At 69.9% G+C, this 20,373-nt stretch overlaps 1 protein-coding gene across 1 annotated transcript in view; it reads left to right on the forward strand.

Annotated features, from left to right (window-relative positions):
- Positions 1 to 84: 84 nt before the first annotated feature.
- Positions 85 to 20,373, forward strand: part of PLXNB3 (plexin B3) — a 33,420-nt gene continuing 13,131 nt past the window's right edge. Inside the window, 23 exon segments of the mRNA XM_065571005.1 lie at positions 85 to 179; positions 3,180 to 3,239; positions 4,857 to 5,936; positions 6,539 to 6,718; positions 6,842 to 6,967; positions 7,270 to 7,370; positions 7,641 to 7,773; positions 8,095 to 8,251; positions 8,579 to 8,687; positions 10,658 to 10,769; positions 11,069 to 11,197; positions 11,372 to 11,579; positions 12,016 to 12,188; positions 12,455 to 12,603; positions 13,386 to 13,491; positions 14,018 to 14,148; positions 14,235 to 14,411; positions 14,571 to 14,763; positions 14,899 to 15,138; positions 15,612 to 15,773; positions 16,084 to 16,232; positions 17,054 to 17,102; positions 17,104 to 17,155. Of these exon segments, the coding sequence (XP_065427077.1) occupies positions 4,866 to 5,936; positions 6,539 to 6,718; positions 6,842 to 6,967; positions 7,270 to 7,370; positions 7,641 to 7,773; positions 8,095 to 8,251; positions 8,579 to 8,687; positions 10,658 to 10,769; positions 11,069 to 11,197; positions 11,372 to 11,579; positions 12,016 to 12,188; positions 12,455 to 12,603; positions 13,386 to 13,491; positions 14,018 to 14,148; positions 14,235 to 14,411; positions 14,571 to 14,763; positions 14,899 to 15,138; positions 15,612 to 15,773; positions 16,084 to 16,232; positions 17,054 to 17,102; positions 17,104 to 17,155 (3,907 nt within the window). The 5' untranslated portion in view covers positions 85 to 179; positions 3,180 to 3,239; positions 4,857 to 4,865.

The following is a 20,373-nucleotide window of genomic DNA, read 5'->3' on the forward strand; positions in this document are numbered from 1 at the left end:
CCAGGCGTCCGGGGCTGTGAGTTTCCAGCCATGGCCAGCAGGGGGCGCGGGCGGCCCGGCGAGTCGGTCCCGGTGGGGCGGGGTGTGGGGCGGGCTGGCCGTGGTGCATTGTGGGGGGAGCCTGGTGCAGCCCCGAGTTCAGTTCTGCTCCGAGCCGGGACCGGCCGCGCCGCAGCCGGGTAGGGGGTGACCGGGGGGCGGGGCACGTGGGGAGCGACTGCCCCCCAAGCCATCTCCTTAACGCACCCCGGGTTGCCGCCCCACCCAGTCCTGCCTCAGTTTCCCCCCGTCCCTCTGGCGGCGGCTCGCTTCTTAGGGCGCGAATCCGCCCCCTTTCATCTGGGGCGGGGGGTGGCTGGGAATTCCTTAGGGAGACCCCAAATCTCCCCCCTTCACTATCCAACGTCACCCCCAAAACTCTGCCTGCACCCCCACTCCCTCCCCCTAGAGCCAGTGAACCCCAATTCCCTCCACATGCGGCAGCGTGAGCTCCCCAGTATGGGGGGGTACAAATCAGACCCCCCGGGCAGCTTGGCTCCCTGCCGCACCCCCATCCTGGGGAGCCCCCCCTCCGCCCGCCCCCCTTGGGTGTCTCTCCCCACCTAGCCCGGCCCCGGCCCCGGCAGGGATCGGCCCCGAACCGGAGCCCCTGTGACCCCAGGCGCCCCCCCCCCGGTTAACTCGGGGCTGGATTCCCGACGCCGGTGGCTCTAATCCGGTGGGGGGGGGGTCAGTGTCCCTGCCCCCCCCCCTCCCCGGGGGCCTTCGGCTTGTCCGGCTGTAAATCCCTTAGAGCTCCCCCGGCTTAGCCAACAAACAGAGCGATTATCCCCCCCCCCCCCCGGGCTGGGGGCTGCGGGTCGGGAGTGAGGGGCACCGGCGGGGGAGGGGGGAGTAGGACCCGCAGCCCCCCTCCCCCCAGCCCTGGCGGTGCCCCTCACTCCCGACCTGCAGCCCCTGTTCTGCCTTGTCCAGGGGCCTGCCAGGCTCCCCCATTTCGCCTCCCCCACGCCCAGGTTAATTCCTCTCTGCTCCCATCTCCGCTGCTCTCGCTGCACGAGGATTAAATGAACCGCCCCCCCCCCCCCGCCTCCAGCTGCTCTGGGCTCCCCCCCCTGGGCCACCCGGGCCAGGCTGGCACGACAGGGCGTGCGGGGAGCTGCCAACGGCCAGCGCAGCCCGTGCACACAGGTCGGGGGCCAGGGGCACCGGCAGGGCAGGGCCGGGCTAGCAGGGGTTGCGGGTCGGGAGTGAGGGGCACCGGCGGGGCTGGGGGGCAGGGCTGGGCTAGCAGGGGTTGCGGGTCGGGAGTGAGGGGCACCAGCAGAGCTGTGGGGGAGCAGGGCTGGGGGGGGCTGCGGGTCGGGAGTGAGGGGCACCGGCAGGGCTGCGGGTTGGGAGTGAGGGGCATCGGCGGGGCTGCGGGTCGGGAGTGAGGGGCATCGGCGGGGCTGCGGGTTGGGAGTGAGGGGCATCGGCAGAGCTGGGGGGGCAGGGCTGGGCTGGGCTGGCAGGGGGCTGCGGGTCGGGAGTGAGGGGCACCAGCAGAGCTGTGGGGGAGCAGGGCTGGGGGGGGCTGCGGGTCGGGAGTGAGGGGCACCGGCAGGGCCTGGGGGGGCAGGGCTGGGCTGGCAGGGGCTGTGGGTCGGGAGTGAGGGGTGTGATCATGGAGCCAGGGGGTCAGCCCGGAACCTGCCACCCCTCCCCTCTGCTGGCTCCAGGCCCCTCACGCCCCCCCAGCCCGTCACGCTCTGAGTGGGGCTGACGTCTCCCTTTGTGGCCCCCGAGTGTTTCTGGGCCCCCGTCCCATTCCCCGAGCAGCGCTGAAAGCCCCATTATCCCCGGCCCTGCCCCCGGCCTCAGAGTGAGGGGCACCGGCGGGGCTGCGGGTCGGGAGTGAGGGGCACCGGCAGGGCTGGGCTAGCAGGGGGCTGCGGGTCGGGAGTGAGGGGCGCTGGGGGGGCAGGGGGCTGCCTTTTGGTACCCCTGGGGTTAACTCGGGGGGGACATGCCCCCCCCAAGCCCAGGCTTCCAGAGGCTCCCTTTGTTCCCGGCCTGTCTGTTATCAGGCCCAGCCTGTGCCCCCCTCCCCCATCCGCCCCCATGGCCAGGACAAAGCCTGGCATTCAATGGGCACCGCCCCCCCCCCCACTGCGGGGGCGGCTGGGCCGGGGGCCAAGGCCCTGGTGCTGCATTCCCCAGCCCCAGCCTGTCCCAGCAGGGGGCGCTGTGGGGCAGAGGGGCAGGGTCCGGGGGGGGGGGACACGCAGGGAACCCAGGTGTCTGGCCGTGGCCCCCACATTGACGCGGGCTGGGCCAGGCCTGCCCAGCAGCCCCCCAGTGCCCAGATCCGGCCCCCAGGGATGGGGACCACGTCCCCCTCTGATCCCAGGGACCCAGTTCCCTCGGCAGCCTGGAGCCAGCGGGGGGTCGATGAGGGGGCTGGCAGGGGCTGGCAGGGGCTGCAGGTTGGGAGTGAGGGGCACCCTGTGCTGCCAAGGGTGGGGGGCAGGGAATTCAAAGATCCCTTAGTCACCCAGCGGTTAATGAATAACCCCCAGCAAATAAACCAGGGCTCACCCTGACCCCACCTGCCTGGGGGGGGGCAGGGTCAGTGGGGCCCCTCACTCCCGCCCCGCAGCCCCCCGGCCGGCACCCCTCACTCCCACCCCGTAGCCCCATGGGGACCCCAGCCCGGCCGGCGCCCATCACTCCCGTCCCGCAGCCCCATGGGGCCCCCAGCCCGGCCGGCACCCCTCACTCCCGACCCACAGCCCCCTGGGGCCCCCAGCCCGGCCAGCGCCCCTCACTCCCGTCCCGCAGCCCCCTGGGGCCCCCAGCCCGGCCAGCGCCCCTCACTCCCGTCCCGCAGCCCCATGGGGCCCCCAGCCCGGCCGGCGCCCCCCACTCCCGCCCCGCAGCCCCCAGCCTGGCCGGCGCCCCTCATTCCCGCCCCCAGGCTGGCCGGTGCCCCTCACTTCTGACCCGCAGCCCCTGTGCATCGGGGGGTCGGGGGGGGCCGCGTGCCAGGCCCTGACGGCCCATTGTCCGTGGGGATAATGGGCCCCTGTGGTGCTGGGTGCCGGGTGCGGGCTGGCGCGGGGGAGAACAGAGGGGCTCATTGACGGAGCCTCGAATCTCCCCCAGCCCCCCCCACTCACCTCCCCTCCCCCCCCCAGCAGGAGAATGAGACGGGACGAGCCCAGGGGTGAGAGCTGAGACCCCCTTGCAGCTGCCTGGTGAGTGGGGCTGGGAGCCCGGACTCCTGGGTTCTCTCCCAGCTCTGGGAGGGGAGTGGGGGCTGGTGGTTAGAGCAGGGGGAGCTGGGAGCCAGGACTCCTGGGTTCTCTCCCTGGTTCTGGGAGGGGAGTGGGGTCTGGTGGTTAGAGTGGGGGGGCTGGGAGCCAGGACTCCTGGGTTCTCCCCCCAGCTCTGGGAGGGGAGCGGGGGCTGGTGGTTAGAGCAGGGGGAGCTGGGAGCCTGGACTCCTGGTTTCTCGGCCCAGCTCTGGGAGGGGAGTGGGGTCTGGTGGTTAGAGCAGGGGGGGCTGGGAGCCAGGACTCCTGGGTTCTCTCCCCAGCTCTGGGAGGGGAGGGGGGGCTGGGAGCCAGGACTCCTGGGTTCTCTCCCTGTGGGGAGGGGCGGGATCTCAGGTTCCTTTGTCTTCCCTTTCTGCCCCACCCCAGCCTATTGTCTGGTTCTCCCTTCCCCCACATCCCGAGGGGCGGGGGGGGGGGGGGCAGACATGTTGGGGCCTGTGGGAGAGACCTGATTCCCAGCCCGCCCCCGCCCCCCGCCTGGCTGGGAGGGAGCTGCGGCTTGGTGGAGTCATTGACAACCCCCCCTCCCCCTCCCCGCAACAGGTCAGGGCAGAGCCCGGACTCCTGGGTTCTCTCCCGGCTCCTCACCCCACCAGCTGTGCCTCTGGGTTTCCAGACGGCCCCATCTGGCGCGTGTCTGTGCCAGGGGCGGGGGGGGGGGGGAGGAGGGGTGTCAGTGGCCGGATTTCACTCCTTGGTGCCCCCCCAGGGACGGGGGGGGGGGCGGAGCAGTTTGTCCCAGCTGCACTGAGCCTGGGGCAGGGGGTGGGAGGGAACTTCCCCGCCCTGGGCAGGGAATGGGGGGGCGGGGGGAGCACAAGGGGTCTCTTCCCCCCACGGCATGTTGCTAGCATGCGAATCCCTGGTCTCCTCGCACGCTTGGGCCCCTGCCTGTCGCACGCACCCCAATGTCCCCTCCCAGGTCCCCCCCATTCTGCTCCAGGTCCCGTGCTCTAGGTGCCCCCCTTGAGCCCCTTGACGCTGTGATGTGCACCTGTGCCCCCCCCCCCGAGCTCTCACTGTCATGTGCCCCCCCCCAAAGGTCTGAGCAGAGACCTCAGTGAGCCCGGGCGGGGGGAGGGGGCCAGACTCAATCTCCATCCTAAATCCTCCTGCAGATGGAGGGGAGGGTCTGGGAGCCAGGACTCCTGGGTTCTCTCCCTGGCTCTGGGAGGGGAATGGGGTCTGGTGGGGTAGAGCAGGGGGGGTTGGGAGCCAGGACTCCTGGGTTCTCTCCCTGCTCTGGGAGGGGAGTGGGGTCTGGTGGTTAGAGCGGGGGGGGCTGGGAGCCAGGACTCCTGGGTTCTCTCCCTGGCTCTGGGAGGGGAGTGGGTCTGGTGGGGTAGAGCAGGGGGGTCTGGGAGCCAGGACTCCTGGGTTCTCTCCCTGGCTCTGGGAGGGGAGTAGGTCTGGTGGGGTAGAGCAGGGGGGTCTGGGAGCCAGGATTCCTGGGTTCTCTCCCCGGAGGCTGTAGGTGCTCCATCTCCCGGGTCCCCCTAACCCTGTCCCCCTTTTCTTTCTCTCTCTCTCTCTCAGGCCTCAGACATGCCCCCCCTCCTGGCCCCCTTCCTCCTCCTCCTCCTCCTCGCCCCTCCCTGTCCCTCCCGCCCCCACCCCTCCTTCTCCGCCCCCAACGCCACCTTCAACCACCTGGCGCGCGCCAGCGGCTCGGGGACTGTGTACGTGGGGGCCGTGAACGCCCTGTACCAGCTGACGCCGGAGCTGGGGCTGGAGGGGCGGGCGCGGACCGGGCCGGAGCTGGACAGCCCCGAGTGCCTCCCCTTCCGGGACCCCCAGGACTGCCCCCAAGCCCGCCCCACGGACAACGCCAACAAGCTGCTGCTGCCCAACGAGGCGGCCGGGGAGCTGGTGGTCTGCGGGCAGCTGGCGCAGGGGCTGTGCGAGAAGCGGGCGCTGGCCGACGTGGGCCGGGTGCTCTACCGGCCCGAGGAACCGGGCGACAGCCAGTTCGTGGCGGCCAACGAGCCGCGGGTGGCCACGGTGGGCGTGCTCGGGCGGCAGGCCGGGCGGGACCTGCTCTTCGTGGGGCGCGGGCTGACGGGGAAGCTCTCCGGCGGGATCCCGCCCGTCACCATCCGGCCCCTGGCAGGGCCCGGCGCCTTCTCCAGCGAGGGGATGGGCAAGCTGGTGGTGGGCGACTTCTCCGACTACAACAACAGCTACGCGGGGGCCTACGCGGCCGGCGGGCACGCCTACCTGCTCTTCTCCCGCCGCGGCGCCAAGGGGCAGCTGGATTATCGCCCCTACCTGGCCCGCCTCTGCGCCCGCGACCTGCACCTCTACTCCTACGCCGAGGTGCCGCTGGAGTGCCGGGACCCCCGCGGGCACCACTACAACCTGGCCCGGGCCGGGCACCTAGCCCAGCTGGGGCCCCCCCGGGGAGACGTGCTCTTCGTGCTGGCGGCCGTGGGGCAGGGGGCCACGGCCACCCCCGGCCCGCAGACGGCCCTGTGCGCCTTCCCGCTGGCCCAGCTGGACGCGGCCGTGGAGAGGACCCGGCGGGCGTGTTACACAGCGGGGGGCCGGGGGCCAGGGGGCCGGGAGGAGGCGGCCATCGAGTATGGGGTGACGTCCCGCTGTGCCGAGCTGCCCAAGGTCTGTGGGGGGCGGTGCCTGTGTCCTGGTGCCAGACGAGGGGTCCCCGGGTGACCAGCCCCCCTGCCCTGTCCCAGAGGGGTCCCTGGGTAACCAGCCCCCCGTCCTGTCCCAGAGGGGTCCCCGGGTAACCAGCCCCCCACCCTGTAGGGGTCCCTGGATAACTGACCCCCTGTCCTGCCCCGACAGGTCCCCGGGTAACCAGCCCCCCTGTCCTGTCCCGGAGGGGTCCCTGGGTAACCAGCCCCCCACCCTGTAGGGGTCCCTGGATAACCGACCCCCTGCCCTGTCCCGGAGGGGTCCCCAGGTAACCAGCCCCCCACCCTGTAGGGGTCCCTGGATAACCGACCCCCTGCCCTGTCCCGGAGGGGTCCCCAGGTAACCAGCCCCCCACCCTGTCCCAGAGGGGTCCCTGGGTAACCAGCCCCCCACCCCGGAGGGGTCCCTGGATAACCGATCCCCTGTCCCGCCCCGACGGGTCCCCGGGTGACCAGCCCCCTGCCCTGTCCCAGGGGGGTCCCCGGGTAACCAGCCCCCCACCCTGCCCCGACGGGTCCCCGGATACCCAGGCCCGTTGCTCACCCCTGCGTGTCTCGCCCCAGGAGTCCCCGGACGTTTACCCCTGCGGAGACGAGCACACCCCCAGCCCCATCGCCGGCCGCGTGCCCGTGGAAGCCAGCGCCCTGGTGACTGGGCTGCCGATGCTCACGGCTGTGGCGGCGATGGTGGAGGCCGGACACACCATCGCCTTCCTCGGAGACGGGCTGGGGCAGCTGCACAAGGTGTGTGTGGGGGGCTCCACCCCAGAGCTGGTTGCATCTCAGCAGGGCCGTGTGTGGGCTGAGGCTGCTGGAGAGGGGGCTGCCCCCGTCTCGTGCCTAACCCCCTCCCCATCCCCCATGCAGGTGTATCTGAACTCCTCCATGGGGCAGGTGTACAGCTCCGTGCGCCTCGGCCAGCGCTCCCCGGTCAGCCCCGATCTCCTCCTGGATGGCAGCGGGACCCACCTCTACGCCATGACGGAGTCCCAGGTGCCCCCCGACCCCTCCCTGGTCTAGGGCAGAGGCAGCTGCGAGGCTTGGGGGGCCAGGCATGCGGGGGCCAGGGTGCTCCGCCCCAGAGGTGGCTGCGTCTTGGGGAGGGGGCCGGTCTGCACCCCAGAGGCAGCTGCATCTCGGGGGGGGGGGAGTCTGGACGGGTGGGGCCAGACTGCTCCACCCCAGAGGTGGCTGCGTCTTGGGGGGCCAGGGGGCGGGGCCAGGCTGGTGGCTGCGTCTCGGGGGGCTGGGTCTCTGTCCCTGTCCTCACTCTCTGCCCCCCCCCCGGCACCCAGGTCACCAAGGTCCCGGTCTCCGAGTGCCCCCGTTTCCAGGACTGCGCCGGTTGCCTCCGCGCCCGGGACCCTTTCTGCGGCTGGTGCATCCTGCAGGGCCGGTGAGTCTCGTTTACGTGGGACCTACACAAACCCCAAGCGCCAATTGCTTAGTGGGGGGAGGGTCAATGAGGTGCACGAAAAGGGAAACGAGGTGCCGTTGTTTATGTAGGACCTACATAAAAACAGCCAGGCCGGGTGGGGAGGCGGGGCTATGAGGGCAGTGGGTGGGGCTCCTGGGCTATCAGCCTGTGGTGAAAGGTGATGGACGCACCCGCCCGGCCAATCGGCTGCTCCCCTGCTGTCCCCTCACCCTATTGGCCGGTCGGCAGGTGCACCCGCAAGCTGGAGTGCGAGCGCTTTGAGGCAGCCGACCAATGGCTGTGGAGCTACGGGGCCAGCAGCCAATGCCTGCGCGTCGAGACGGTGATGCCGGCCAATCAGAGCCGCGAGGAGCAGACGGACGTGAGCGACTGGGGGAGGAGCCTGCAGGAGGGGGCGGGATCAAGGGGCTGGGAGAGATGGGGGTTGGAGGGGTGGGGTCAGGTCATGGGCGGGGCTGGGTGTGGGTGGGGCCGGGAGTTGGGGTGGGGGTGTAATGGGCGGGGGCTGGTAGTTGTGGGCGGGGCCAGGATGGGCGGAGCTAGAGTTGTGGGTGGGGCTGAGATAGGCGGAGCTGGAGTTGTGGGCGGGGCTGGGAGGTTTGGGGGCGGGGCAGAAGGAGGAGCGTTTTGGGAGGCTCACCCCCTTGGATCCGTGACACCCTTCCATGTCTCCCTCCCCCAGGTCTCGCTGTGGGTGCCCCGGCTGCCCCCCCTGGCTGAGGGCGAGAGCTACCACTGCGCCTTCGGGGAGCATGACAGCCCCGCCCTGCTGCAGGACGCCTGGGTCCGCTGCCGCTCGCCCCCCAGCCCCCAGGTGCCACCCAGCCAGGAGGGCAAAGGTCAGCATGGAGTGGGGCTGTGAATGGGGCAGAGATAGAGGAAGGGTCTGGTCCTCCCTCCATCACCCAGCACTGGGATTGGGAATGGAACAAAGGATTCTGGGTAAGGGAGAGACGCCAATGGGGGAGGGAGAGCCGCTCTTTGCAGAGGATTCTGGGTAGGGGCAGGATGCCAATGGGGGAGGGAGAGCCGCTCTTTGCAGAGGATTCTGGGTAGGGGCAGGATGCCAATGGGGGAGGGAGAGCCGCTCTTTGCAGAGGATTCTGGGTAGGGTGAGAGGCGGATGGGGTGGAGGATGGGCATTAAGGCTCATGCCCCGCCCCCAGATCACGTGACCGTGGCGCTGTCCCTGATGTTCGAGGACGTGGTGGTGGCGGCGACGGAGTTCGTCTTCTACGACTGCAGCGCGGTCACACGACTGGCGCGGCCCTCCCCGTGAGCCGGCCGCGGGAGTGAGGGGCACCGGCGGGGCTGGGGGGAGCCCTGGGCTAGCAGGGGCTGCGGGTCGGGAGTGAGGGGCACCGGCGTGGCTGGGGGGAGCCCTGGGCTAGCAGGGGCTGCGGGTCGGGAGTGAGGGGCACCGGCGGGGCTGGGGGGGCAGGGCTGGGCTAGCAGGGGCTGCGGGTCGGGACTGAGGGGCACCGGCAGAGCTGGGGGGGCAGGGCTGGTCTAGCAGGGGCTGCAGGGTGGGAGTGAGGGGCACTGGCAGGGGTGGGGGGGGGTTGGGCTAGCAGGGGCTGCGGGTCGGGAGTGAGGGGCACTGGCAGGGGTGGTGGGGGGCTGGGCTAGCAGGGGCTGCGGGTCGGGAGTGAGGGGCACCGGTAGAGCTGGGGGGCAGGGCTGGGCTGGCAGGGGCTGCGGGTCGGGAGTGAGGGGCACCGGTAGAGCTGGGGGGCAGGGCTGGGCTGGCAGGGGCTGCGGGTCGGGAGTGAGGGGCACCGGCAGAGCTGGGGGGGCAGGGCTGGTCTAGCAGGGGCTGCAGGTTGGGAGTGAGGGGCGCTGGCAGGGGTGGTGGGGGGCAGGGCTGGCAGGGGCTGTGGGTCGGGAGTGGGGGGCGCCGGCAGGGGTGATGGGGGGCAGGGCTGGCAGGGGCTGTGGGTCGGGAGTGGGGGGCGCCGGCAGAGCTGGGGGGGGGCAGGGCCGGGCTAGCAGGGGCTGCGGGTCGGGAGTGAGGGGCACTGGCAGGGGAGGTGGGGGGCAGGGCTGGCAGGGGCTGCAGGTTGGGAGTGAGGGGCACTGGCAGGGGTGGTGGGGGGCAGGGCTGGTAGGGGCTGCAGGGTGGGAGTGAGGGGCACTGGCAGGGGTGGTGGGGGGCAGGGCTGGTAGGGGCTGCAGGGTGGGAGTGAGGGGCACTGGCAGGGGTGGTGGGGGGCAGGGCTGGCAGGGGCTGCAGGTTGGGAGTGAGGGGCACTGGCAGGGGTGGTGGGGGGCAGGGCTGGCAGGGGCTGCAGGTTGGGAGTGAGGGGCACTGGCAGGGGTGGTGGGGGGCAGGGCTGGTAGGGGCTGCAGGGTGGGAGTGAGGGGCACTGGCAGGGGTGGTGGGGGGCTGGGCTGGCAGGGGCTGCAGGTCGGGAGTGAGGGGCACTGGCAGGGGTGGTGGGGGGCAGGGCTGGTAGGGGCTGCAGGTCGGGAGTGAGGGGCACTGGCAGGGGTGGTGGGGGGCTGGGCTAGCAGGGGCTGCGGGTCGGGAGTGAGGGGCACTGGCAGAGCTGGGGGGCAGGGCTGGTCTAGCAGGGGCTGCAGGTTGGGAGTGAGGGGCACTGGCAGGGGTGGTGGGGGGCAGGGCTGGCAGGGGCTGCGGGTCGGGAGTGAGGGGCGCCGGCAGGGGTGGTGGGGGGCAGGGCTGGCAGGGGCTGCGGGTCGGGAGTGAGGGGCACCGGCAGAGCTGGGGGGCAGGGCTGGTCTAGCAGGGGCTGCAGGTTGGGAGTGAGGGGCACTGGCAGGGGTGGTGGGGGGCAGGGCTGGCAGGGGCTGCGGGTCGGGAGTGAGGGGCGCCGGCAGGGGTGGTGGGGGGCAGGGCTGGCAGGGGCTGTGGGTCGGGAGTGAGGGGCACCGGCAGGGCTATAGGGGGGCTGGGCTAGCAGGGGCTGCAGGGTGGGAGTGAGGGGCGCCGGCAGGGGTGGTGGGGGGCAGGGCTGGCAGGGGCTGCGGGTCGGGACTGAGGGGCACCGGCAGAGCTGGGGGGGCAGGGCTGGGCTGGCAGGGGCTGCAGGTTGGGAGTGAGGGGCACCGGCAGGGGTGGTGGGGGGCTGGGCTAGCAGGGGCTGCGGGTCGGGAGTGAGGGGCGCCGGCAGGGGTGGTGGGGGGCAGGGCTGGCAGGGGCTGTGGGTCGGGAGTGGGGGCGCCGGCAGCGCTGGGGGGGGTCCTGGCCCTGTGCTGACCCCAGTTCGTCCCCCTGCCCCCAGGTGCGGTGGGTGCGTGAGCAGCCCCTGGCCCTGTCACTGGTGCCCGAGGAGTCAGAGCTGCGTCCCGGGCGCGTCCTGCCCCCACGGCGAAGGGACCATCTACAACCAGAACGTGAGGGACTCGCCCCTGGGACGGGGAAGAGGGCCATGGCATCTCGGGGGTGGGGTGGGGGATGGGGAAGGGGACCCAGGCATCCAGGACAGCATCTCGTGGGGAGAGGGCCTCGGGTAAGAGGACCCAGGCATCCGGGATGGCATCTCGGGGGTGGGGTGGGGGATGGGAAGGGGACCCAGGCATCCGGGATGGCATGTCAGGGTTGGGGGATGGGGAAGGGGACCCAGGCGTCCGGGACGGCCCCACCCGCGCTTCCCTCCAGCTTGCTCCCCCAGTCTAACCCCCTCTGCCCGCAGGTCCGGGAGGGGGGCCCCTGGGGCCCGGAGGCCTGCCCCAGCCTGGGGGTCATCGAGGGGTCCCCCCTGGTGCCCGTGGGGGTGGCCGTGCCCCTGAGCCTGGTGGCCTACAACCTGCAGCTTCTGGGGGTGAGTGGGGGGCACTGGGGGGCAGGGGGATGTTGGGGTGGGGCAGTGGGTGGAGTCAGGGGGGCCGGCTGGGCTCACTCTCTCCCCCACCCCAACAGGCCCCGTTGCCATGGTTACACTGGGCTGTTGGGGCGGGGTCAGGCCTGGTCTCACTCTCCACCCCCTCCCCCGCAGGACCCGTTGCCACGGTTGCGCTGCATGGTGGAGGTGGGGGGGGCACCCGTGTCGGTGGAGGCGTCGCTGGATGAGGAGGGGGGGGCCCAGCGGGTCCGGTGCCACCCCCACATATACAGCTACCTCCTGCCCCACCCCCAGATCCCAGCCCCCCTCTACGTCTCCGCAGGGGGCGCGGGGCGCCTGGACAACCGGGGGGACCTGCAGGGTGAGTGACCAGGTGCTGCGAGCTTCCCCGCAGCAGTGCCCTGGGGGGCGGGGCAGGGACACTGCGAGCTTCCCTGTGGCAGTGCCCTGGGGGGCGGGGCAGGGACACTGCGAGCTTCCCTGTGGCAGTGCCCTGGGGGGGCGGGGCAGGGGCGCAGCGGGCTTCGCCGTGGCAGTGCCCTGGGAGCGGGCGCTGCGAGCTTCCCCACGGCTATGCACTGGGGGGCGGGGCGGGGATACTGCAAGCTTCCCCACGCAGTGCCCTGGGAGCGGGCGCTGAGAGCTTCCCTGCGGCAGTGCCCTGGGGGGCGGGGTGGGGGCGCTGCGAGCTTCCCCGTGGCAGTGCCCTGTGGGGCAGGGAGGGGGCACAGTGAGCTTCGGAGTGGGGAGGGGGCTGGGGCTGGGACACTGCTGATCTCCTTTTCGGCCCCCCCCAGTGACCCTCTACAACTGCTCCGTGGGGCGGGCCGACTGCAGCCACTGCCTGGCAGCCCCCCCGGAGCTGGGCTGTGTCTGGTGCCCGGCCGGGGGGGGTCCCGGCTGCCGCTTCCGGGACCTCTGCCCCCCCGGCGCCGCCGAGCCCCTCTGCCCCACCCCCATCATCCAGGCGGTGAGACTGGGACGAGGGGGGGGATATTGGGCTGGCGGGACAGTGGGTCTGATGGGGGCCCAGGGGTAATGCCGGGCTGGGGCACAGGGGGGCACGGACACTGGCCTGTGGCCATGCGGGCGGGGGGAGAAGTTGGACTGGGGGGAGAGGGCAGGGGGGCAGGCGGGGGGAGCAGTTGGGCTGTGGGGCGAGAGCAGGGGGAAGTGGGTGGGGGGAGAAGTTGGACTGGGGGGTGCCGGGCTGGGGGTAACTTTGCCTCCCCCCAGATCCAGCCCCACAGCAGCCCCCTGGAAGGGGGCGTGTCCCTCACCATCACGGGCTCCAACCTGGGCCGGCGCCTGGCGGACGTGGGGTCGGTGCGGGCGGCCGGCCGGCCCTGCACCCCCGACCCCACCCTCTACCGCGTCTCCAGACGGTAAGGGGTGCACCCGCCCCCGCGCTGCGAGCTTCCCCCAGCAGTGACCCCGTCACCCTGCCCGCCCCCACGCTGCGAGCTTCCCCCAGCCCCACTTCCCGCCCCGTGCTGTGAGCTTCCCCCAGCAGTGCCCCCGCCCCTGCGCTGCGAGCTTCCCCCAGCAGTGCCCCCAGCCCCCCAGAAGTGCGCATCTTGTCCCGGTCAATGGCCCCGTCCAAGCCACAGAGGGTCCGTCCTGGCCCGAGTAGCAGTTCCCCAAACCCTCCAGCCCGACACCTGGGCGCCGCGCACGCCGGCCCTCGGCTCCGTACGGCCCCGGGAAGAACGCGTGGCACGACACCCGGGTGCCGCGGATGCCAGCCCTCTGCTCCGTACGGCCCCGGGAGGAACGCGCGGCCCGACAGCCCATCTCGGTGTGCGCTCGCCCTGTGGGGGTCAGCGACGGGTAGGTGAGATCCGCGCTCTCGAAAGAAGCGACCGCCCCCTGCCCGGCACTGACACCGGCCTGGGACAGCCAGGGGACTTTTGGCACTACCAGTCTCCTAATTGGGCACATGGCAATGTCACCGCAGCTGAACAGGACAATGATGTTCAGCAGATTACGAGTTTGCAAATGATACGTCACAAGGCAAACACTACACAACACGTGTTGTCACCATGTAAAAGTTGGGAACATGGGGCGCAGGGTGTCACATCGGGGTACGGGGTATCAGGCTTCCCCCCAACAGTATTCCCCAGCGCTGCGAGCTTCTCCACAGCAGTGCCCCTTCTCCCCCCCACAGGATCGTGTGCCGGGTCTCTCTAGGGCAGAGGGGCGTCTCTGGCCCCGTTGAGGTCACCGTGGGGAACCGGCCCCCCGGCATCTCTGCCGACCACTTCACCTACCAGGTCAGCGTGGGCTGGGACCGGGGGCGCTTGGGGTGCTGGACTCATGATGTGAGGGGTGGGCAGACACGGGGGGAGGGGCAGGAGCCCTCTCTCTGTGGCTGCTGCGAACTTCCCCTAGCCGTGTCCCCAACCAGGCTTATCCCAGCGCTGCGAGCTTCCCCCTAGCAGTGCCCCACCTGGGTCTGTCCCAGCACTGCAAGCTTCCCCCCAGCAGTGCTCCAGCTCAGTCTGTCCCAGCGCTGTGAGCTTCCCCCAGCAGTGCCCCAGCTGGGTCTGTCCCAGCGCTGTGAGCTTTCCCCCAGCAGTGCCCCAGCTCAGTCTGTCCCAGCGCTGTGAGCTTCCCCCAGCAGTGCCCCAGCTGGGTCTATCCCAGCGCTGAGAGCTTCCCCCTAGCAGTGCCCCAGCTCGGTCTGTCCCAGCGCTGTGAGCTTTCCCCCAGCAGTGCCCCAGCTCAGTCTGTCCCAGTGCTGCGAGCTTCCCCCCAGCAGTGCCCTTTCTCCTGTAACGGGTTCCCTCCCCCCGCCAGGACCCCACCCTGCGGGAGCTGCACCCCAGGATGGGCCCCATGGCAGGGGGCACCCGACTGACCATCCTAGGGGAGGAGCTGCTGACGGGCGACCAGATCGCAGCCTTCGTGGGAGAGCTGCCCTGTACCATGTGAGCCCTCCCACCCCCCGGCTCGCCCCCCGCTCCCCAATAGTTCTGCCCCCCGTGGCTAACCACTCTCTGTCCCCCCCACTCAGAGTGGCCCCCGTGGAGCCCACGGCCATTGTGTGCATGACCAGCCCCAGCCCGGAGCCGCGGGAGGCATCCGTGCGGGTGCTGTACGGACAGACAGAGCGCCGCCTGCAGGGGGGCACCTTCACCTACACCCCGAACCCCAACATCACCGGGGCAGAGCCGGCCACCAGCTTCCGGGGGTAAGCGACGCGGGGGGGGGGCGGGGTGCGAGCTTCCCCCAGCAGTGCTCCCAAGCGGGGTCACCCCCAGCGCTGCGAGCTTCCCCCCTGCAGTGCCCTCAGCTGACAAGTAGATTCCAGCCCTTTTCCCCTGACTCACCCGGACTCCTGGGTTCGCAGGGGCGGTCGGATCATCCGCGTGGAAGGCACCCACCTGGACGTGGTGCAGCAGCCGCTTATCAAGGCCCTGCTGGTGCCGGGGGGGCCGAATGGCAGCAGGGGGAGCAGGAGGAAGAAGAGGGGGTGCTGGGGGCCCCCCCGGGCCCTGCCGACCCCCCCACGCCCCTGCTCTATGGTGGGGGACCTGCTGGAGGTGAGCCGGGGAGCGGGAGTGGGGGCTGAGGTATAGGGGGGCCAGAGGGTATCTGTGACTGGCCTGGCGGGTTGGGGCCTGGGAGAGGGCTGATGGCTGCCCCCCCATGGCTCTGACCCGCTGCGCCCCCCCCAGTGCTGGGAGCCCTGCTGCCCCAACTCCTCGGCGCTAATGCTGTGCCCTACGCCGGCCGTGCCCCCCGGCGCACCCCTGCGGGACCTGCTCTTCGTGCTGGACGGGGTACGGCTCAGCTTCGCGGTGGCCAGTGGGGGGCAGCCCTTCGCCTATACGCCCGACCCCCAGCTGCGCTGGCTGGGCCGCGGGGCCCCCGGCGCCCCCTACAGCCTCAAGCCGGGGAATGTGCTGCACGTGGAGGTGAGGGGAGAGGAGGGCTCCAGGGTGGGGGTGGGGCTGCGGGACGGGGGTTGGGGGAAGGGGTGAGGCTGCAGGGGAGGGATTGCGGGGCGGGGGGAGGATGCAGGGAAGGAGGGGTGGGGTCGGGGGAGGGGAGTTAGCGGGGGGATGCCCGGGGAGGGGGCTAGGGAAAGGGGTGGGGCTGGGGGAGGGAAGTTAGTGGGGGGGATGCCCGGGGAGGGGGCTAGGGAAAGGGGTGGGGCTGGAGGGGTGGGATTGTGGGGCGGGGGGGAGGATGCAGGGAAGGAGGGGTGGGGCCTGGGGAGGGAAGTTAGCGGGGGGGGATGCCTGGGGAGGGGGCTAGGGAAAGGGGTGGGGCTGGAGGGGTGGGGTCGGGGGAGGGGAGTTAGCGGGGGGGGGGATGCCTGGGGGGGGGGCTGGAGGGGGGGCCACGGGAGGGGACCCCCCAGCTCTCTGTCTGTCTGTCCCTGCAGGGGGATGGGCTGACCCTGGGGATCTCCAAGGAGGAGGTGCTGGTGTGGGTGGGGGAGGGGCTCTGCACCGTCAAGACCCTGACCCGCACCCATCTGTACTGCGAGCCCCCCCTGCGCCCCCCCCGGCCCCTCAACGCCTCCTCCGGCCTGCCAGAGTTCATCGTGAGTGCGGGGCAGATTGGGGGGGCCTGGGCCCTTTCTCGGGTGGGGGGAGGGGCTGCAAGGGAAGTGGAGGGGGGAGGTTTGGGGGGGCCTGGGCCCTTTCTCAGGTGGGGGGAGGGGCTGCAAGGGAAGTGGAGGGAGGGGGAGGTTTGGGGGGGCCTTGGCCCCTTTCTCAGGTGGGGGGAGGGGGCAGGAGTTGGGGGGAAGGTGGGGCCCTGGTCCTCTCCCCCCAGGTGGAGATGGGTGGTGTGGGGGAGGGGCTCTCTCTGCTCCCTGACGCCCCCGTGTGTGTCCTCCCCCCCCTCCCCAGGTGCAGATGGGGAACCTGCGTCTGGAGCTGGGCCGGGTTCACTATGACACGGAGCCGACCACCCGCTTTCCCCCCGAGGCGCAAGTTGGGCTGGGGGTGGGGGCGGCACTGCTGGCCTTCATTGTGCTGCTCCTCATCCTCATGTACAGGTGTGTGGGTGGATAACAGCCTACTGCTGCTGCCGGGGGGTGGGGTGAAACAACCTACTGCTGCTGGGGTAACAGCCTACTGCCACAGCTGGATGAGGGGGGGAAACAACCTACTGTCACAGCTGGGTGAGGGGGGGAAACAGCCTACTGCCGCTGCTGGCGGGTGTGGGGTAACAGCCTACTGCCGCTGCCAGGGGTGGGGTGAAACAACCTACTGCCGCTGCTGGCAGGGGTGGGGTAACAGCCTACTGCCACAGCTGGGTGAGGGGGGGAAACAACCTACTGCCGCTGCTGGCGGGTGTGGGGTAACAGCCTATTGCCGCTGCCCGGGGGTGGGGGGTAACAGCCTACTGTCGCTGCTGGGTGAGGGGGGGAAACAACCTACTGCCGCTGCTGGGTGAGGGGGGAAACAGCCTACTGCCGCTGCCCCAGGTGGTGGGGGGTAACAGCCTACTGTCGCTGCTGGGTGAGGGGGGGAAACAGCCTACTGCTTCTGGGTAGGAGGAAGGGGGTAACAGTCTATTGCTGCTGCTGGGGAATGGGGAGGGGGCAGGAAAATCAGCTTTTGTGGGGGTTCTTTCCACTCTGCCTTCCCCCCACCATGGGCAAAGCATTGTGTCCACACCTAACCCACCAGAAGATAACCTACTAGTGCTGCTGGGGGAGGAGCATTCAGCAATTGGGGGGGTTCCTTCCACCGTGCTCCCCCACACTGGGTGAGGTACCCCCCTCCCCGTATCCCTGTAGCACAGATACCCCTCCCCCAGCGTCCGAGGATAACACCCTACTGCTCCTGCCGCCGGCTAACGGCGCCCCCGCAGGCGGAAGAGCGAGCAGGCCCTGCGGGATTACAAGAAGGTTCTGGTGCAGCTTGGAGACCCTGGAGGTCAGCGTGGGGGACCAGTGCCGGAAGGAGTTCACCGGTACGGGGGGGGTACTAGGGGAGAGGCGGCGGGATATGGGGGGGGGGGGCTGTGAGGAAGAAATAGTCCCTGAGGAGTTGAAGGATATTGGGGCTGGGGGTGGTGAAGGGATATCTGGGGAGGGGTGTCTTGGGGGGAACAAACAGGGGGCACAGGGAGATTGGGGGGGAATAGTACCTGGGCAGGGGGGGCAGAAGGTGGTGCAGGAATATCTGGGAGGGGAAATAGTCCTGAGGGAAGTTGACAGGAGGTGGGGGGTCAGTGGGGGAGTGCAGGGATATCGGGGGGAAGAGTCCCTGAGGGAAGTTGAAGGGGGTTGGCGGGAGCGGAGGGATATGTGGGAGGGGAAATAGTCCCTGAGGGAAGTTGAAGGGGGTTGGCGGGGGCGGAGGGATATCGGGGGAAATAGTCCCTGAGGGAAGTTGAAGGGGGTTGGCGGGAGCGGAGGGATATCGGGGGGAAGAGTCCCTGAGGGAAGTTGATGGGCGTTGGCGGGGGCGGAGGGGATACTGGGGGGAAGAGTCCCTGAGGGAAGTTGATGGGGCATTGGCGGGAGCGGAGGGATATCGGGGGGAAGAGTCCCTGAGGGAAGTTGATGGGCGTTGGCGGGGGCGGAGGGATACTGGGGGGAAGAGTCCCTGAGGGAAGTTTAAGGGGGTTGATGGGAGCGGAGGGATATCGGGGGGGAAGAGTGCCTGAGGGAAGTTGAAGGGGGTTGGCGGGAGTGGAGGGATATGTGGGAGGGGAAATAGTCCCTGAGGGAAGTTGAAGGGGGTTGGCGGGAGCGGAGGGATATCGGGGGGAAGAGTCCCTGAGGGAAGTTGATGGGCATTGGCGGGGGCGGAGGGATACTGGGGGGAAGAGTCCCTGAGGGAAGTTGATGGGCGTTGGCGGGAGCGGAGGGATATCGGGGGGAAGAGTGCCTGAGGGAAGTTGAAGGGGGTTGGCGGGGAGCGGAGGGATATCGGGGGGGAAGAGTCCCTGAGGGAAGTTGATGGGCATTGGCGGGGGCGGAGGGATACTGGGGGGAAGAGTCCCCTGAGGGAAGTTGATGGGCGTTGGCAGGAGCGGAGGGATATCGGGGGGAAGAGTCCCTGAGGGAAGTTGATGGGCGTTGGCGGGGGCGGAGGGATACTGGGGGGAAGAGTCCCTGAGGGAAGTTGAAGGGGGTTGACGGGAGCGGAGGGATATCGGGGGGAAGAGTGCCTGAGGGAAGTTGAAGGGGGTTGGCGGGAGTGGAGGGATATGTGGGAGGGGAAATAGTCCCTGAGGGAAGTTGAAGGGGGTTGGCGGGAGCGGAGGGATATCGGGGGGAAGAGTCCCTGAGGGAAGTTGATGGGCGTTGGCGGGGGCGGAGGGATACTGGGGGGGAAGAGTCCCCTGAGGGAAGTTGATGGGCATTGGCGGGGGCGGAGGGATACTGGGGGGAAGAGTCCCTGAGGGAAGTTGATGGGCGTTGGCGGGAGCGGAGGGATATCGGGGGGAAGAGTCCCTGAGGGAAGTTGAAGGGGGGTTGACGGGAGCGGAGGGATATCGGGGGGAAGAGTGCCTGAGGGAAGTTGAAGGGGGTTGGCGGGAGCGGAGGGATATCGGGGGGAAGAGTCCTGAGGGAAGTTGATGGGCGTTGGCGGGGGCGGAGGGATATCGGGGGGAAGAGTCCCTGAGGGAAGTTGATGGGCGTTGGCGGGGGCGGAGGGATACTGGGGGGAAGAGTCCCTGAGGGAAGTTGAAGGGGGTTGACGGGAGCGGAGGGGATATCGGGGGGAAGAGTCCCTGAGGGAAGTTGAAGGGGGTTGGCGGGAGCGGAGGGATATCGGGGGGAAGAGTCCCTGAGGGAAGTTGATGGGCATTGGCGGGGGCGGAGGGATACTGGGGGGGGAAGAGGTCCCTGAGGGAAGTTGATGGGCGTTGGCGGGGGCGGAGGATACTGGGGGGAAGAGTCCCTGAGGGAAGTTGATGGGCATTGGCGGGGGCGGAGGGATACTGGGGGGAAGAGTCCTGAGGGAAGTTGAAGGGGGTTGGCGGGAGTGGAGGGATATGTGGGAGGGGAAATAGTCCCTGAGGGAAGTTGAAGGGGGTTGGCGGGAGCGGAGGGATATCGGGGGGAAGAGTCCCTGAGGGAAGTTGATGGGCGTTGGCGGGGGCGGAGGGATACTGGGGGGAAGAGTCCCTGAGGGAAGTTGAAGGGGGTTGACGGGAGCGGAGGGATATCGGGGGGAAGAGTCCCTGAGGGAAGTTGAAGGGGGTTGGCGGGAGCGGAGGGATATCGGGGGGAAGAGTCCCTGAGGGAAGTTGATGGGCATTGGCGGGGGCGGAGGGATACTGGGGGGGAAGAGTCCCTGAGGGAAGTTGATGGGCGTTGGCGGGGGCGGAGGGATACTGGGGGGAAGAGTCCCTGAGGGAAGTTGATGGGCATTGGCGGGGGCGGAGGGATACTGGGGGGAAGAGTCCCTGAGGGAAGTTGAAGGGGGTTGGCGGGAGTGGAGGGATATGTGGGAGGGGAAATAGTCCCTGAGGGAAGTTGAAGGGGGTTGGCGGGAGCGGAGGGATATCGGGGGGAAGAGTCCCTGAGGGAAGTTGATGGGCGTTGGTGGGGGTGGAGGGATACTGGGGGAAGAGTCCCTGGGGGAAGTTGATGGGCATTGGCGGGGGCGGAGGGATACTGGGGGGAAGAGTGCCTGAGGGAAGTTGAAGGGGGTTGACAGGAGTGGAGGGATATCGGGGGAAAGAGTCCCTGAGGGAAGTTGACAGGAGGTGGGGGGGTCAGTGGGGAAGTGGAGGGATATCGGGGGGAAGAGTCCCTGAGGGAAGTTGAAGGGCGTTGGTGGGAATGGAGAGATATGGGGGAGGGGAAATAGTCCTCAGGGAAGAAGGCAGGGGGTGAGGGTCGGTGGGAAGTGGAGGGATATTGGGGGGAAGATTCCCGGTGGGAAGTTGATGCGGGGGGGTTGGCAGGAGTGGAGGGATATTGGCAAGGGGAAATAGTCTCTGAGGGAAGTTGGCTGGGTGGGTGGAAGGCTATCTGGGAGGGGAAGTAGTCCCTGAGGGACATGTGGGGGCCCGGGTGGAAGGATATCTGGGGAGGGGAAGTAGTCCCCGGAAGACATGGGAGGGCCCGGGTGGAAGGATATCTGAGAGGGGAAGTAGTCCCCGGGGCACATGGAAGAGCCCGGGTGGAAAGATATCTGGGAGGGGAAATGGGGGGCCCGGGGTGGAAG

Source organism: Chrysemys picta, chromosome 17 (assembly GCF_011386835.1).
Source record: "Chrysemys picta bellii isolate R12L10 chromosome 17, ASM1138683v2, whole genome shotgun sequence".
NCBI classification, from domain to species: domain Eukaryota; kingdom Metazoa; phylum Chordata; order Testudines; family Emydidae; genus Chrysemys; species Chrysemys picta.